General features: G+C 40.2%; 1 protein-coding gene across 1 annotated transcript in view; it reads right to left on the bottom strand.

The window, feature by feature from the left end:
- Col25a1 (collagen type XXV alpha 1 chain) overlaps window positions 1–18968 on the bottom strand; it is a 402845-nt gene extending 383877 nt beyond the window's left edge. The window contains exons 1-2 of the mRNA XM_006970377.4: window positions 18533–18968; window positions 17458–17527 (exon numbers count right to left, since the gene is read on the bottom strand). Coding sequence (XP_006970439.1) covers window positions 17458–17527; window positions 18533–18829 — 367 coding nt within the window. The 5' untranslated portion in view covers window positions 18830–18968. The remainder of the gene's footprint in view (window positions 1–17457; window positions 17528–18532) is intronic.
- Window positions 18969–19257: the final 289 nt, after the last annotated feature.

Below are 19257 nucleotides of genomic sequence, written 5' to 3'. Positions count from 1 at the left end.
TGGGTTGGGAAACCTGTCTTCTCAATGACCAATGTACCTAACCAGACAGGAACTCATGTGTAACGACATCATCATACTCACATTCATACCGAGATTGTCTTAAAAGACTAAACTAACAAGTAGTCGCTTCAAGGAAACATCCTGGCTGAAGAACAGAAGGCATGGCTAAACCAAGGCGGGGAATGGAGTGGAGGAGGGTGGCAGTCTTGACCAAATCTTCAGATATAAAAACATTTTTATTTCCTCTTCTGAAAATAGAGCAACCCATTTGAATTTGTGCTACATATCTATCAAAATAATATCCCAAGAAAATTTATGTTGTCATTCACCTCAACAAATAACAGTCTTTGTGGGAGGCCATAAGAAAATTTCACTCACAAGCAAGCATCTTGAGAATCAGAGGACTGATCAAACAGCATTCCCATCTATCTACCCCTCATTCCATAGTCCAATCAATGAAATTTCAGCCTAACTATTTGTGGTGGTTTAAAAGATAATGGACCCCAAAGGGAATGATACTATTAGGAGGTGTGGCCTTGTTAGAGTAGGTGTGGCCTTGTTGGAGAAAGTGTGTCACTGCGGGAGTGGGTTTTGAGGTCTCCTATGCTCAAGCTATGCCCAATGATACAGTTCACATCCTGTTGCCTGCAGATCACAACGTAGAACTCTCAGCTCCTTTTCCAGCACCATGTCTGCCTACACTCCACCATGAAAATAATGGACTAAACCTCTGAACTGTAAGCTAGCCCCAATTAAATGTCTTCTTTTTATAAGAGCTGCTGTCAGCCGGGTGGTGGTGGTGCATGCCTTTAATCCCAGCACTTGGGAGGCAGAGGCAGGTGGATCTCTGTGAGTTCAAGGCCAGCCTGGTCTACTGAGCAAGATCCATGACAGGCACCAAAACTACACAGAGAAATCCTGTCTCTAAAAAAAACAAAAAAAAACAAAAAAAAAAAAAAAAAAGAATTGTTGTGGTCATGGTGGCTCTTGACAGCAACATAAACCCAAAAACACTAGTATATCTTATTATTGTTATACTGCAACTTTCCTTGAATATTATTTCTCACATTTAAACTTCAATATATGCTGTTATTTTAACAAACTTGAGCTAAACAAGCACATTGGTCCAGGCCACCTCCTTGAAGCAGCCCAGTAATATAATATGATCTACATTGTCTAAACCCAATATAACCAACTAGCCAGACAGCAAGCCCACACATAACTTTGCAAATGCACGATGACCGTATCCTGTCTAGCATTCACATTTCCTATAGGTTGAAATAGTATACTGAAATAAGAAAACCTTGGCAGTCTCAGAGAAAAAGTCTAGCCTTAACCTATTAATTTTATTGAAATGAGTCCTATAATTCCTCGGGAAATGTTTTATATGTTTTTCCTGTAAAAAGTTTATTCCTAGAGTCTATGAGCTTTTTACCCACTCCTGTAGTATTCTGAAGAACTAAAGATGCTATTAAATATATGAGAAATGTATTTCTTTTGAAAATTTGTAATATGCTACTAAGATTTTAGGTCTGACTAATTGGGGAGAAATGCCTTCCATTAAGATTGTAGTTAAAATAAGACTATTATCCCCATAGAACTTTCTAGCTTCACTTAGGTTTATGAAGAATTTGAGAACTTGAACATGACATTGATTTCCCTTAAAGGACTAATAATTGACAAAAAATTAAGCATCTTACATTTTTCTGATACAACAAAAATACTACAAACTATGTAGATCACAGAATTAAAATTTCTAAGATATTCCAGAGGCTTATAGCCTGCCTAGTAAGTGCCCCTGTCCTCAAGGATGCATCCTCATGAAAGAATACAAGGTATCTCCCTCAGGCCTCTTCCCTAAGGGCACTAAGCCTCAATCATGAGAATTGTGCCTTCTTGCTCAGCCACTTCTGAGAGCCTCAGCTCTTAGGACCAGTGCCCTGAGAATTAGGGGTCAACAATATGATTTCAGCATGACAGCAACATTCATACCATAGAAAGTAAACTAACCACTACTTTGTTATAGCTAACTTGCATTTCTATCTCAATTTCTGCCTTACTTACACAACTTCCAGTGAGATTTTTTTTTAGATTCAAGGACCAGGAGATGCAAGAGATTTCATGTTCAGACAGTGAAAAAAAAGACACATTAAAGTTTTTTCCTAATGTGTCTCTCACTTAACCAGAAGGAAATTACAGATTCCAAAAAGTAAAGTTAATAGAAGCTAAAAGCCTAGTAGATAAATGTGGTCAAAAGCTTTCATTAGTTGTTTTAACTTCCTAAATGTGTATCTAGTAATTGCTAAACTGGTCATTTCCAAGAAAGCCAATGGAAAGGTTATAGGCAGCCAGTTAATAGGAAGCAACATTTTAAGATTGTCGCTTTATTTTCTAGCAATAGGACTTTTGCTAGTTACAATGCTAAACTTTCTTCCTCCAAAGCACCCTGAGAATAGCAACCATCCTCTCTGGGTTGCAGTCCATGTTAATATAGCAATAATGTTAACACAGCCACAGCCTCTTCCTAGCTGGCTGGCAAAGGTCATCAACACTCCAACTAACAAGCAGCAGAGAAACCTGCTTTCTGGGGAACGTGATGATTCAAACAGTATTTTTGCTTCAAGTGTGTTTTTAAAGCTAGTCCAAACCTCAATGAAATCATCTTTTTTAAAATATGAACAATAAAGTTCCCACTGAGCAGTCCTTCACTCCTCCAGAACACTCAGTAGGATGCTGATGGATTTATGGCTCGGCTTTAAATCCAACTCCCTAAATGTAAGAAAAAACAGAAACCCAAGATCCTACAAAGCCTTCAAGACTAAACCGCAAGAATGATTATTGAAATTAAAATACACTTTTGCACTTAACCAGTTATATTTTCTCCTATAGAACAAAAAGAAAGCAATCAGAAGCCAGAAGATGGAAATAACTTAAGATTGCCACAAATAAACGGAGGAAAGACGACAAAACTATCCCCACTACTACCGTCATTCTGACATACTGATTTGACATAAAGGATTGCAAGAATGAGCAGCCTTGGGGAGTTTGCTACCAATGTGCATTCATTACACACAATTGTGTGTTTTGCTATGACACTGTCACATATGTCTGTCACATACTTTACTCACGTTTATTCTCCAGAACTTTGTCCTGCTGGAATCCTTTCTATCCCCAGAGCCACCATTCTACATTCATACTATATATGTATATACAGTTTAAGTCTAGATTTCATACATAAGGAAGACATGGAGAATTTGCCTGAGTGTGGCTTATTCCACTCATCACAATGATCTTCAGTTCAATCAATTTTCTATCAAAGTACTTAAATTTTATTCCGCTCTGTGTATACACATTTCTTTACATGTCATCTGTTAATGAGAATGGTTCCATGGTTCTAAACTAGTTCCCATAAACTGTGCAGCAATAAATATAAATCTTTGTGACTTAGAGTCTTTCACACCATAGTTACATCATCTTTTCAATTTTTTATTTCATTCATTATTATTATTGTGTGTGTGCATGTGCACGCTTGTATGCATGCATTTGTGTGCATGATTATATATACAAGTATAGAGAAGTCTAGAGGACAACTGTCAGGATTCAGTTCTCTCCTTCTAGAAATGAAACTCTGATCATCATTCTCTCATGGGATGTGTTTTTACCCACAGAACTATCTCACACCCTTGGAGAGCTCACTACAGTTTGTGGGTGCTATAAAATCAGTATTTTCATTCACTCACTATGTCCAGTTTAACTGTATGTGTTATGGGATGAAAACAGCCACAGCATTTAGTCAGCAATTACACTCACAGGAGACTGCAGCCACACACACAGACTTAGGCACCAGACTAACTACTGCAAAATTACTTATAGAAATATTGAAATAGCCAGGTGTGGTAGCTCATGCCTTTCAACCCAGCACTCAGGAGGTGGAGACATGAGGATCTCTATGAGGTCCAGGCCATCCAAGGCTACACAGTAAAACCCTATCTAAAAAAGTGTAAATGTGTAACAAAAAGGAGAAAACAAATTATTAAACTATAATAATTCCCATGAATATCACACAGATATTTAGTGAGGTTTTCACGGTGAGTATAATACTACCGTTATAAGAAAGAATGTTGTCATCCTTTATTATGCTACTTTTATTAAAAACGTTGTTTGCTGTGTTCCCTAGATATTTCTTTGAAGTTTTGAGCAAATGCATTTGTTCAAAATTCATTAAGTTATCTATTACCAGATTGCTTGATTCAGACACCATGTAAAAGGCTTTGATGTAAATTAAATACTCACTGTATCAAATTATCCTACTTACTACTTAAATTCTATTTCTGTTGCTCCAGCTATGACAGAGCACTGAGGAAACAAAGGACGAAGAGCACAGGTTTGTTTTTTTTTTAAATATGTAATATTCTTAGCATAATAGGCCATCTATTCTGAAATGTATCTCAAGGCAAATTGAATGCATTAACTTAGAAGGATAATTGTGTCGAAGCCCAAGAAAGTTATATGAAGTGTGTTAATCCGTTCTTCCTCAAAAATGAAAGGTATGTGGATGGTTGATGTGGGGAGCCTCTGTGGCTGAGCTACACACTGAACTAGGGGCTAAAGTTTGGCCTCTAGACCAGACTAAATATGAATCAAGACTTGCTTTCCTTGGCAAAGTTCCTAGACGAGTTACCTGAATGCACTTGAGTTGATTTTACACTTAGCCTGACAGCAGGGTGCCCTAATCTAATGCTCCCCACACCACAGCCTAGCCTTTGAGTTTTGCCTGGTGTGGTCAGTTCAGCTGGAACAGCAACTCCAGTCCTCTCCACTTTGTGTGCGTCCTCCTCCATCTTCAAGCTATACTTTGGCTAACAGGGAAACACCTGACTATTCTTGAACAACCTCAGCTAAATTACACAAACCTCTTAAACAGTTCTCAGTACATTTGTGTGGTAGACAACATTGATCAGAGCATGGAACTCCTTGATCTTAGCCACATTATTTTATGTGAAAGGAAAAATATGTCCCAATTACATTGTATTGTCCATTTTTCAGAGTCACAATAAATAAGTTGCTTATCTTGTTCATCTCAGTAAGCCTCTCACTTATTTGACCTTGAAGTTTCTTCATAAACATTTGTTGATTTCAAAAACTAATGGTCTTCTAGGGAACACAGTTCAGATAACATACAAAGGAAAATGAAGTGAGATGATCACAGGTATGCCAACAAGCCCAGAGGTGCTAATGAATAGATTCATGGCAATAAAAAGGCGGCACTGAGAAAATCCACTGGGTTCTGTCCACCTCCACCTCCCACCTCTCTGGCTCCTAGCAGAGTGAGTGGTTCTCAACATGTGGGTCACGACCCTTTTGGGGGTCACATATCAGAGATCCTGCATGTCAGATATTTACATTATGATCCATAACAGTAGCAAAATTACAGTTATGAAGTAGTAATGAAAATAATTTTATGGTTGGGGGGTCACCACAACATGAGGAACTGTATGAAAGGGTCGCAGCATTAAATGTAGCATTTTTATCACAGCATCAAAAAAAGCACTGGATCAATTTTTAGCAAATTCCCAAGTCATGTGAAACCAAAAGCAGCTGGAAGCTTATTGAATAATCATTATTCCAATATATCGTGACAAGGGCAGTGTTGAGTTTTATAAAATAGATGGAAATTTGGTGTGAAAAAGTCTCTTGATATGCTCTTCCTGCCCCCCCCCCCGCAAGAAAATACTGTAAAATAGAGTACAGAAGGCAAGGTCACATAGTAAATAATGGGGCATTTTCCACAACAGGGTAATCTCTCCTCTTGATAGAATTACCCACCAGCAAGACTTGCACCAACATTATGCAAAAATAACTGGGACTTGCTTCTCTCCACACCATTTACTAAAGGAAGACAGAATTTCTGTAGATTATTATGAAACAAATATCATTTATGAGCTAAAAATTTAAATTTAATAACAGAGTTGATTAAAAAAACATATTGTGTTCACTCTATTGCTAAATATAATCAGTGGAGAATATAAATCAGAAGCCTGGAATTGAGTCGCTTACAAGTATTTTTCAAACCATAAAGTAGTTTCTTGCAAAATCTATTATGACTAAGGACTGTGTCATTATGCTTTGCCTTTCTAGGTATTTCACATTAGACCTTTACATTGACCACTGTTATGAATCCAGATGGTTCTCTGGAAGCAAAGAAATGTGGAAGGAGAATGTAATTGCCCAGGCATAATTTCCAAAAGCACAGGGCAGAAGCAGCTCTTTCATTCACATTGTTGGAAACACTTGTCAGTCCCTAAGCACAAGAAGCTGAGTCTTCCTATGTGGTTTCTACTTAAAATGAATGGTTATGATTTTAAGGCCATGTATGTAAGCTGTACCTGTGATGCAGGCACACCAATCAGCACCTGTATGAGCTTAGTATGTAAGCTAAGGTAAAAGGAGCTGTCCTTTACATAACTGATGTTAGCAGCAATGAGAAAGCATATGACCAGCATATAAATCATACACCTCTAACATGGAAGAACATGGGATAAATAATCATTACTGCTGTGAACAGTACCAAGGGATTCGGCTTTGTTTCAGTGGCCTCCCCTTTGAAGTACGGCTTCCAGTCTGGTGCTTTACAAATGTAGGGGAAACATTGTACTCCAGAAGAGACTATTCAGACCACACCCTTCCTGATTGTCTGACTCTTGTTTCTCCAGGAGGCATCATATAACTTGGTAAGTTGTAGATAAACAATGCCAAAGTAAAATAAACTCTCATCTATAGATAGGTAATTTGCCAATGCAAATGACTTCCCTCTTTCACTGTGGACTAGTCCATTTTGCCTCCATTTATATATCCATTTCCCATTTCTGAACTATAGGTGTCTGTGAACTTCCCTTTGGATGGTTATGACATCTTTTTTTTTTTTTTTTTTTTTTTTTTTTTTTGGTTTTTTGAGACAGGGTTTCTCTTGTGTAGCTTTGCGCCTTTCCTGGAACTCACTTGGTAGCCCAGGTTGGCCTCAAACTCACAGAGATCCATCTGCCTCTGCCTCCCGAGTGCTGGGATTAAAGGCGTGTGCCACCACCGCACGGCCTGGTTATGACATCTTATTAGTTCCTTCCTTAATGAGCTAAGATCCTGAAGCCATGTTCCTTTTAGAAAGGGATCATTTCCCCCTCCTTTTGAAAATTACCTTTTAACAATTTTTGAGAAAACAGTCACCTTCTGAAATCTGGGAATACCATTGCTGTTTGATATTGATGTTCCTTGATAGCACTGCTGAACTGGATCATAAATACAGCTGTTTCCAGGAAAGGTTGAGGCTTTGGGACAATGACCAAGGCAGTCAAAGAATGAAAGGGGGGGGCTGGAGAGATGGGTTAACGTTTCAGAGTACATAGTGCTCTTGCAGAGGACCAGGATTCAGTTCCCAACACACACATGGCAGCTGACTACCTCCTGTAACTCCAGCTCTAGGAGATCTGACACCCTCTTCTGGCCTCTGCAGGCATTGCACTCAGGTGTATACACACATACACACATACATACATACACACAACCACACACACACACACACACACACACACACACACACACACACTAAATAAACTGAAGGATGCAGGCAAGAGTTTATTTTATGCAAGGAGAGAGAGAAGAAATAGAGTGGCCTGACCAGAATAGGAAGCGAAGTCTTCTGTCTTTGTAATTTCATGTGCTGTTCCAACAGCAGAGCCTATTCAAGCAACACTGTTCCACTGAGAATCTGACAGAGCATCGCTCCTCTGCCCAGGCATGTGCTTGTACTTACTCCTAGTTTTCAGAAGTCCAACTAAGATTATTAATCTCATCACATCTCATAAGCGTGCAGCCAGTGTAACTGTTAAAAATGCTAGTAGCACATGATTACAGTTAAACAAAAGTGCAGACTGGTAATAAATTAAAAATGATGAGGAAGTGATATATGATACACATCGGGGTGCTATGCGGCTGATTATAAAATTCCTCTGTCTGTGCTTTCTTCCTGACGATTGCTGATAGAAACAAGGGTTTTCTGCTGAAAAAGTATTAAGGTTTAAAGTAAAACATACTCTGAGTTTAATTCATTGTGGGTTTACATAGAAAAATGCAAAATATACCCCGATCTCTCAATCCAAGCATATCCTTTACTATAAAAGTAAATTAGCCATTTTTATATTTTTAAAAAATGGTAGCATAAATTTTACCAGTACACATTGCATTCTTCATTCAGAACTTGATTGCAAGAACAATCCTAATGTTCAGGAAACTCATCCTTAGAAGTAGCTGGAATTTAGAGCCTTAAATAACTCTGCACAGAAGGAAACTCAATACAAGAACGTAAAAGCCTCAGTTTCTTTACAGATGTCATTTCTCAATGCTAGAGGTTTTCTTTTATTAAAAACTTCCAGATGCATCTCATGAATTGTAGGAGTGGGCTTACTGTTTAAACTGGGCTGGGGGGCCAGAGCACTGCAGGGGGAGGGGGACAGGAAGCGAAGTTAGGAGACAGAGTTGGGGTTATTGTTGGTTTTTTTTGCTTTTGTTTTTGTTTTTTGTAGCTTACAATGCCTTTTTTTGGCATATGATCTTTCTAGCCTTCCTTGCTTGATCACTGTCCTGTATTTGCTGCTTTGTAGATAACTGACTTCTCTCATAAAGCAACGCAGCTAGCTAAAAAATAAGGCTTATTTTCTCATCTAGACTTCCTTGAGGTCCATAATTTGAGAATTACGTTATCAAGAGAAAAATTGCTTGCCACTGACTTGTACAGCTCTACTGCATGTCCTACATGACTACTGGGGAAGGTATTGTGTTCAAATGACTGTCCACAACCAGCTGTTCATGCAGCAGCCAACAGTGCTGACGGCAGTGGACACCCATTTCAAAGACAGATAGAGGGTCCTCTTTCCATGTCCCTTCTGCAGCACTTGCTACAGTGGGGCTAGACACGGATTGACACTTTCTCTGTGAAAGGGACTGCAAGTCTCACCCATTATTGGATAAAATACTGTTAATTTCTAGAGATTCTTACTGTCGTTGATAGACTCTACAACCCATGTTAATATACAAATTCAAAAGGATAGCCATGTCTGTTCAAATATTTTCTCTCTATAATTTAACTCCATCGCTTCTAGAAACATTTCTAGTGTGGAATTCTGAGGTGAGTTCTGTGTTGACAAGTGCAGTATATTTCTAAAGAGCTGCCAGTGTGACACTGACCATAGATAGCACTTTCAGTAATTTTTCTAACAGTGTTCCATGGAGTCCTAAGATTTGTTATAGAATATTACTTTAACAATTTAAAGATGTGTTACATTTGTTGGTGCTACATTTGTTTAACAATGTAAAGATGTGTTACATTTGTTTATGCTGCATTTGTTTAACAATGTAAAGATGTGTTACATTTGTTGATGCTACATTTGTTTAACAATGTAAAGATGTGTTACATTTGTTGATGCTACATTTGTTTAACAATGTAAAGATGTGTTACATTTGTTGGTGCTACATTTGTTTAACAATGTAAAGATGTGTTACATTTGTTTATGCTGCATTTGTTTAACAATGTAAAGATGTGTTGCTTTGCCTGCCTTAGGCATCTGATTGGTCTAACAAAAAGCTAAACGGCCAATAGCTAAGGAGTAGAGGAATAGACAGGGCTGGTGGGCAGAGAGAATAAGTAAGAGGAGGCATCTAGGCTTAAGAGAGAAGAGAGAATGAGGGAGAAAGAGAGGGATATACCCTGGGCCAGAAGACAGGCAGCTGACAGACAGACACAAAGTAGGACATACAGAATGAAAGAAAGGCAAAAGGCCCTGAGGCAAAACATAGATGAAGAGAAACAGGTTGAAATAAGTTATAACATCTAGTTGGGACAAGCATAAGGCCAAGCATTCATAACTAATACCAAGTCTCCACATCATGATTTGGGAGCTGGTTGGTGGCCCCAAAAGAAGCCTGTTACAAAGATTCTTTGGTGATGCTCCCATGAGGAAAATGATGGACAACAGAAAGGTTCTATCCTTATATTTAAAATGTGGAGACTGGAAAGGGAACTCAGGAGTTAAGAATGTAGACTTCGGCTGGGCGGTGGTGGCTCACGCCTTTAATCTCAGCACTCAGGAGGCAGAGGCAGGCAGATCTCTGTGAGTTCAAGTCCAGCCTGGTCTCCAAAGTGGGTTCCAGGAAAGGTGCAAAGCAACACAGAGAAACCTTGTCTCAAAAACCAAAAAAAAAAAAAAAAAAAAAAAAAAAATGTAGGCTTCTCTTGCAGAGACCCAGAGTTCAATTCCCAGCATCTACATTAGGCAGCTCAAGCCTCCTGTAACTCCAGCTCCAGGAGATATGACACTATCTTCTGGCCTCTGTGGGCAGTCACATGTATGTGAATGCACATGCATGCGCGCGCGCACACACACACACACACACACACACACTCATGAATGAATAAATCTTTTAAAAAGTGGTCAGCACATTTAATTTGTTTCACATGTATTATTTTTTGTGTATGCGTACATGTGTATGAGCATGTGTGTTATGTAAAGATGAGTCTGAAACAGTTTGTAGAACCTGACCTAAATGTTGTAAAGAATGGCAGACGTTCTTCTAATCTAGGACACTGGAACTCTTAAAAACCTAAATTATTAGTAATCAAATGAGCACAATTTTAGCATTTCTAACAACTAACGTCACTATCTACTAACCATGCCCTTATAGGAAAAAAAAAAGACTATTTGATGATAAGACTAAGGAAAGGAATACAGGGCAAAATCAGGAATGCTCCAATTCTCATGCGTTCAACTGAGGCTGAGGTAGACACTCCAGAGACAGCAACAGCAGCAGCATGACAGCAATCCTCAATTGTGCTGGAGTCTATGGAATCTGAAGCTAAAATCCCCCATTGGACAAATTCAATTCAATTTAGTTCATTTTTTTCTAAATATTGGAATACCAGCCCAAAGATCATAGCTGTAAACCTATCTACTTAACAGCCAAACTCTGCCTAAAATAAATGTGAAATTGGGGGCTAGCAACACAGTCAGTTAATAGGGTGCTTTCTAGCCCGCATCACACAAAACCAAACACCTGTGGTCATAGCATTTGGGCTGGGGAGACAGAAGGATCAAAAATACACGGTCATCTCCTACTACACTTTGATTTGAAGGATAGCCTAAACTACATAAGACTTTGTGTAAATAAAGTTAAAATGTGCTCATTTGAAGTATCTCAAATGTAGTAAGATACTGCGATCTTCAAATCCCACAGAAATTCCTTGCTTCCTCCTCTGTTTTGTGGCAAACAGAAATCAAGAAGTGGATGTCAATGGACAATGGATGTAACTGGGAAAGGAAAAGGCAGAGTGGGCTGGGGGAAGAGGGCGTGTCCTGATATTCAACCCAGCTCCTCCCCCTTCGTGGTCACAACGGGGAGGTGCTTGCCACTTGGTGCCACTTCCTCAAGGAATTCTATCATCCAGTGGCCTACAAAACAGTCATTTGAAGGAATTAGGACACCAACAGGAATATAGGACACCAATGAAAAGTGCTCACTTCCGCCTCGTTACAGAGTTTCCACTTACTTCAGCATCCCACTCTTAGCATTTACTCCTTTATAAAGTCAAATTTTAAGCAGGTTTTTTTTTTTTTTCCTGTGTAGAATTGCAGAACAAATCCCAAAAGATACCAGTAAATATCCATGTCTGGAAATCAGGCATCTGGGCAAACCACAGTCTGTTTTAAACACAAATTGGGGGGGGGGGGGCGTAAAAAGTGTTCAACACTGTGGTACGTAAAACCACAGGCCAAAATTTCACCCATACTGGCAAACCAAGGCGGGGTGGGGATGCTTCTGTGTTTAGACCAGACTGACTCACGCCTTGTTTTCACATTCTCAGCTTCCATCAAACTACCAAGTAATGTTTATAAAGGTGGAGGAGGGAACTAAAACACTTTTTCGTGATCATTCTTGGATGGCTTCTACTCAAGATAACAGGCCGATGCTACTTGGCTAAGTGTCTAGTGGGGATGACCCTGTGGCAGGAAATGCCCCCCAGCTGCAGAGTCATCCTGATTCTGGCATGTTTCTTTGCATGCTCCCCTCTACCTAGTCCTGATGCTGATCAAACATTCCTTCTCCATTCCCAGACCTAACTAAGCCTGCCAGTCAGACTCTGCCTTCCTCAACACCCTGGGGTTGATTCTGCACGATGATAATGAGATCACCCTGCCTTCCTCAACACCGTGGGGTTGATTCTGCACAGTGATGAAGTCTGTCAATTGGAAGCAGAGTAGGTTATCCCAGCCCTAAGAGAGAACTTGTTCCTACACATTCTTACTAGAATGAGCAAGAGTGAACTGATCTGCATGAAGAATTGACACCTTTCTTTCTGATAACTCCCAGCTCATCAAAACATGGAATTACTAAGAAAAATAATATAAAGAAATAGCCTCTTAATTTACAGACAAGAGCAACAAACAAGAAGTTAGCCCCAAGAGCACTGCTTCAAGAGGCAATTTGTCCTTGGTCCTTTGACTGGGGCATTTTGCCAGCTGTCACTACTAGACCAACTGAAAGTGCCACACCCAAACTGTTGTTCTCATTAGAACCAAGCAATTTAACACGAATGCCTGGAGGTACTGGCATGTCACACTGTGTTGTTTAGTCTTACAAGAGAAGAATGTCTGTCATTCCCATTAAATAATATTTAAGCATTTGCATTCATGGTCTACAAACTGCTTCTGATGCTCCTTTATATAACTAAGATCTAAACACTATGACTCTCTTACTTGATGTACTCCATTTATTGTGTGGTCTCTTTAAAAAGAAAATATAGCCCAAGTGAAATATTAGTAAGAAATAGTTTTCTAGACTTTATATGAGAAAGGCAATCTAAGGTTCTTCTGAAACCATGGGAAATGATGTCCTTCAGCCAGACACCTGTACCTGTGTCACAGTTAAGAATGTGAGGTTCCTCAATTTACACATACTCTTGCTTCATATATAATCATTTCCATAGAGGTGGAAGGTATTCAGGGGCCTCAGAAAATAATGGTCTAAACCTCTTCTGTTTGGCTGCCTGGCTCTATCAGCTTCTACACAGAGGATCTTCTGCAAACATGCCTGATTTATACATAGTTTTACTTAAGGCACCAAGAGAGACCCCAAGGCAAAATTCTATCTACAGAATGAGCCAACTTATTCTCTCATGTGAAGGTCAAGTTTTATAGGGGCCAGGCCCCAAACACCAGCTAGATCTCCCAGGCCCCGCTACTGCTAAGTCAAGGGCTCTGTATAAGTTTTTTTGTTCATTATTCTGGAGTTTCTCCAAAGCAAAACTTTTCTAAAATAAAGGTTCTCCTGAGTTCACAAGTCAATGTGAGCTGTCAGGAGGCAAAAATGATCTAAACCTAGACTGCAGTGCATGGCAGCCCAAATAAAGATTTATTACAAACCTTAAAATGGGTGAAATATAAATTATACCTCAGTAAAGCTACTAAAAATAAGTCTGAAAATGAGTCAGACAGGTAAGCTGTCTATAAATATCTGATATTGAAACTACAAAGATACTTTTGACTACCCATGCTCAAGTAAGCCCAGGCCCTGTGTTCTTTGTCACACTTCACCTAAAACATCTAAAGTTTTCCCTGTAATGTTGGTAAAAATAACTTGAGACTAATGTAAATATCTGTTAAAAAAAAAAAAAAAGAAAACAAAACACCAAACATTAACCGGTACAGCAACAAGAGAAACTCTAGTATGATTACCTGTGTGTGTGATTTACATACATATCTGCTCAATTAACCGTAGTTTTAGTCAAAGCTCATCGTTAATTTGACACTGGGTTCTGAGAAGACATCTCAAAGATTCTTTTCCCACCTATACCACGTAACTCTGTCCACTAGAGTTAAATGGCAAGAAAAATAGCAGGTTTAAGGGTCTGGCTCGGTAGTGTAGCTTAGTGGTGAAGTGTTTATTCGTAGAGCACTGAGGAGGCAAAAAGATAAAAGATAGCAACTACAACTTAACACTCAACTCACTAAAAATCAGATAGTCTACAAAAACCGTCACCCTGTGAGAAAGCCTTTTCTGGGACTGTGCATGTGTGTGTGCATGTGTGCATGCATGTGTATGTGTTTGTTTTCAGATGAGAAAATGGAACACACTTGGTTCTTTAGTTCAACAAAGATCACACATTATCAGTAGCAGATACAGATTCCAGTCCAGAGGCATTCTGCTCTAAATGCTCATTCTCGACTCCTCATCAAGAATGGACTTCCAGTTCCCTCAGATGCCAACATGAATCCTCACCTTGACTTTAGTACATTAACTATTTTCTTCTTCATCTATAAAAGTAGATCACTTGGAGTTAATTCTCCGAGTTGTTATGACAATTAGAGAGTACATTTCTTAGATTAAGAAACTATTCAATAAATAGCTCATCCTTCTCCCAAGATACCCCTTCCTGTGAATAAAACAAAAGCAAACAAACTATAAACGTTATTATTTCCTTACACCCTACCTGGACCAACCTGTCAGGAACCATGGTCTATCAAAAGCACTTAGAGTGAACACGAACAACACAGCATTGCTTTTTTACTATCAGCCTTTGGCTCTGTTACTGAGACTGTCAACAAGAGTGTCAACTTCAAGGGGTGGGCATCTGTCCACAGGAACTGAGCTGAGGTCACAGACTTGTCTAGCTCTGTCCTGCAAACAGATGTCTTTGTGACAATTCTTAGTCACTGTGGACCACAGCTAGAGCCAACCCAGGTGGGAAGTGCTGTATCCTCTTCTAATCCTTGGCTGGCCTACTCATTCCCTAAGACAATATCTCACTGACCATATTTCAAAATCCTTCTCTCCAGGATATAACATCTTTATTTTTAGAATGCCTGATTATTATCCAAGCAGAAGGGAGTGTCTCCAGAACAGTGATTATTTGGTTCCATGCACTGGAAGGTACGTACACCTTTCAAGAGTTGCTGCTCAGGAAGCCAGGTAAAAACTGATGTGATGTGGGGCTCTAGTGGTGATGAGGAGGTAAAGCAGCTGTTACAGAGAGCCAACCAAAAAAAAAAAAAAACCACCAAGGAAATCCCATTTACATTGTCATGTTATATTGAAAAACACTCCAGTGGTCCAGTATTATCTTCTGAGATAACATAAGTCCAACTCTAAATGTGGTAGCTTTCTTCCAATCAAGTGATAATTAAGTTACATTAAACATCATGAGCAGTGACATCTTACAGAAAACAGAATTCACAGAGCAGAAGAGGTTACTTTTCAACTTTTTACCCAATTCAGTAAGAATCCAATGAATGAAATACTGCTTTAAATACAGTTAACAAAACATTACATACCAAAAGTACTGGACTCTGAAGGGTGTGGTCAGTGACTCTCAGTACCAGGTGTCTTAGAATTTAAACAGTCCCAAACGTGATGAGGTGATTATGTGTTTAATCCTCTGCTGGAAATGTGACTTCCTTAAATATCTGACTTCTGAGGTCTGTCCCAACTCAAAACAACTAAGAACAAAAGCTACATGTTCAAATGCTAACTCCTTCTCTGATCTCCTTCTAACAAAAGATGTAACTTAAATTGTCAAATATTCACATATAACATATAAAATTTCCCCTGTGTATTGTGGGGTTAGACCTAGGGTCTCACACATGCTAGGCTAGTGTTCTAAAACTGAGCTACACCAAGATCTCCAAACATCTTTTTTTAACCTTCTGATGTTAAGACTGTCTTACAAGTTGTAGCCCTGGTCTGCACGGAACTCATAATCCTCCTGCTTCAACCTTCTGCGTAGCTGGAATAAGAGGCCTTTACCATCAATCCAAAGCAGTGTTTTCCTAATCGAAAGGCTTTATTTGAAAAAAGTATGGTTGCAGTATGGTGAACAATGTAATCGGATATATAATTGCTGTGCTTAGGGCCAATGAGACCACTCAGTGGGGAAAGGCCCTTGTCACCAAGCCCGATGACCTGGCTTTGATCCTTGGGATCCACTTGGTGGCATTACAAAGCTAAGTCCTGCAGGTTGCCCTCAGACTTCCACACAAGTGCCACTGCACACACACAAGGCTGTAGGTGTGTGCATGAGGGCACGGACACACACACTAAATGTAATTTTTAAAAAGTTTCCTTTAAATGTGTATGCTCTACAACCTGGTGTCCATATTTTAAGCTGATGTGTAAAAGATGGCAGCTGTGTTGACCATATCAAAAATAATTCAGAATACTAAGAAAATACAAGAACTAGCCTTTCCATATACAGTCATGTACTACTTAACAGGGAGAATTGTGTTGTTAGACAATTTCATACACTGCACTTCAAAAACTGAAATGACTATAATATCAATAAATGATGTAATCTTATAAGACCTCTATCCTACACAGCACAGTGTGATCTGTCGTTGACCAAATGCAACTATGCAACACCTAACTACATAAATATCATGTTCTTGAACATGAAATAAAATGTAAAAGAATCACTTTGCATGTCTGATAAAAGAAACTAAATGTTCATAAATGCATTACAGTGTCTATCTGAAAAAGCATTAACACTCCTGGGGTTTGATGACCATCATCCAAGATCTTTTAAATTGTTAAATCTACAGATAAATACTGAGTCTCAGAGATCTGTGAAAGGACTTACAGTTACCCTGGCTGGATGAGGTGTGGGGGTGCTACTCATTGATGTCTCTCTTCCGCATTCTCTTAGGTACTGCCATTAACATGGTTCCCTAAAACTGCCCACAAATACAGTAAATAGATAAGAGCCCATCCTGAGAGGCCATTGAGAATGCAATAGTTTGGAATGGGAGTTCAAGATAAAGAAGAGCCTTCATCTGGTCTTCTGCTGTGAGACAGGAGAGAGAGTCTCTTTGATAGGACAGAATACAAGCCAGTGAGGAAGGAGAGGTGATTTACACATGTAGCCATACGCCAGAGGCAGGCAACAAACCTGCACTGTTGGAGCACTAGGCACCAGGGAATTCAGAATCTAAGAGTTCAACAGTCATTTTCACACACATGGTGCACACACACACAAAAAAAAAATTGACATTATTTAATAAGATCATGGAAGACTTTGGATCGGTGACTCTAAGAACTCTATCTTTGTATATCATCTTACCTATGTTATCCATGGTGACCATCTCTAGCTTCCTCACTCTCCCATAGCAGACCTAAGGATCCCGCATAAAATAATACTTAGCATTTTTTTTTTTTGCCATCTTTTGGACTGAGGCATGTTGGTTTTATTAAAGCAAGCTGGGCCTGCATTCTTTCTTTACTATTATTCCAGGTAGACTTGACAGCACAAGACCGTGTGTGTGTGTGTGTGTGTGTGTGTGTGTGTGTGTGTGTGTGTGTGTGTGTGTGTGTGTGTGTTTTCTGCTGTGTGGAGGAAGCATTGCTAAATGAGGTCTATTTTACCTGCCGGGCAGTTGCACTCTGAAGGTGCCTCTCTTGCGATTCTTATTTTAGCCATATGTTCATAGGATTTCTGTAGGAAAAAGCAGAAGTATATTAACACAATCATCAGTAGCACTGAAGAGAAATGGACTCTTAGGGACTCTCTGGCTACATGCCTGATTTACCAGCATTCGATAGCTTGCATAAGGAATATTTACATATGTACTTGGACTCTAGTCAAAAAGTAACAGAATCCAAGTTCTAAAATAAGACAATGACCACTGACGTGGTAGCAGGGTTGCAGGGTTTGGCTAGGACCTTTCTCGGGTCTTCAATTCCCACCACCCTCTCCTCCAGCCCAAGCACAGTGGGTGCAAAAGCCTGGCAGTGAGACACTGCGGGTCTGAAAACATGGTGGCCAATAGTATGCATGTGAATATCAACTGCTGAACAGTTTCTCTATTGGAAGTAAATTCCCCTAAAAAAAAAAAAAAAAGCCCCTAACTTGAGTTGAAACCAACCTTGAAGATGATGTGATTCCTTTCAACTCTCAACTTCAATGGCTCTACATTGATCAATACCTGCACAGCATCCTTGCCAAATATCAAACTTTTTTGACGTATTTGAACATAAAAAGATTCGAAGGGTGAAACTTATGGCTTTGAATCTATATAGAATTGTTTTTTAATGATTACCTTTTGTATATTAATAACACTTATTTTTCTAACCTTGACCTGGAAAGGAGATATGAGATCTTATGTCTATAATGAATATTCTCCGTAGAACTGAGAGATCACAAGAGACTCCAGAAAACTGAAAAATGAAATGTTCCTCCCCACACTCCCACTATCCAGGCCTCCCTTCCCTCTTTCAGACATTCATATATGTTTAGCATGCAAGCACTATGGAAGAGTAAGGGAAGATTTCAGCTACAGACTCGGTATCAATCAATACCCAAGGTACTTAACACACACTCCACACTCGGCACCCAGTCACGCCGACTCTGTAGACAGTAAGGGTTGAAACTAGCCCTGCATTCAGGACTCACACCTGTGCAAAACACTATCCACGTGCAAAATACCCCAGCCTTTCACACCTGTGCCAAGAGACGCTCCACTTTCTCCTGAACCATAGCCTTCAGCTCATCGAGGGTGTCAGGCAGCGGGCGAAAGGAAGGGGTTCCTTTAGCAGATTCAAGAGCAGCAATCCTCGCCTGGAGGTCGTTGGTTTTCACCCCAAGATACAAGCAAAAAACCACAGCCACCACTGACAGGAGGGTCGCCAGGGCCGCACACGAGGCCATGGAGCCGGCACAACGCTGTCCCAAGGGGCACGGATCTTCTGATCCAGGCTCTCGTCCCCCTCCTTTCCCTGCAAGCTTCTTCACCAACATCGTGGCGGGGTCGCCGGCCTCCCTTACGCCTTCAGCCCCTCTACCTCCTCCAATTATCTTAGAAGGAGAGGAAGGGCCGGTGCCTTCAAAGTTCAGTCCCTGCGGCTGCACAACTAGTTGGTGGAGTCGGAGCCCCGGCTCGGAGGTAGACCTGAGCTTGGCTCGGCGTCCAGATCAGCAGCAGGCGTGGACCATCCTGATTCTTTCTCCCCTTCCAGCTGAGAGTGAAAAGCCCCCTCTCTGGCCGAGGGCTGTGTGGCGCCGGGGGGTCACAGCTGAAATGCAGCCCACCAGGGCAGTCCTTCTGACCCCTCAAGATCCGACACCTCCTTAGTGGTCCCCCGCGCGGAGGCGCAGGGTCCGCCGGCCCCTCTCCCTGCTCCGACCTGTTGCGTCTGTCTGCCTAGCTCTACCTATTCCGGGGCTTT

Source organism: Peromyscus maniculatus, chromosome 6 (genome assembly GCF_049852395.1).
Source record: "Peromyscus maniculatus bairdii isolate BWxNUB_F1_BW_parent chromosome 6, HU_Pman_BW_mat_3.1, whole genome shotgun sequence".
Classification (NCBI taxonomy): Eukaryota; Metazoa; Chordata; class Mammalia; order Rodentia; family Cricetidae; genus Peromyscus; species Peromyscus maniculatus.
Note: the sequence above shows the minus strand (reverse complement) of the source record. Positions and strands in the feature narration are given on the sequence as shown.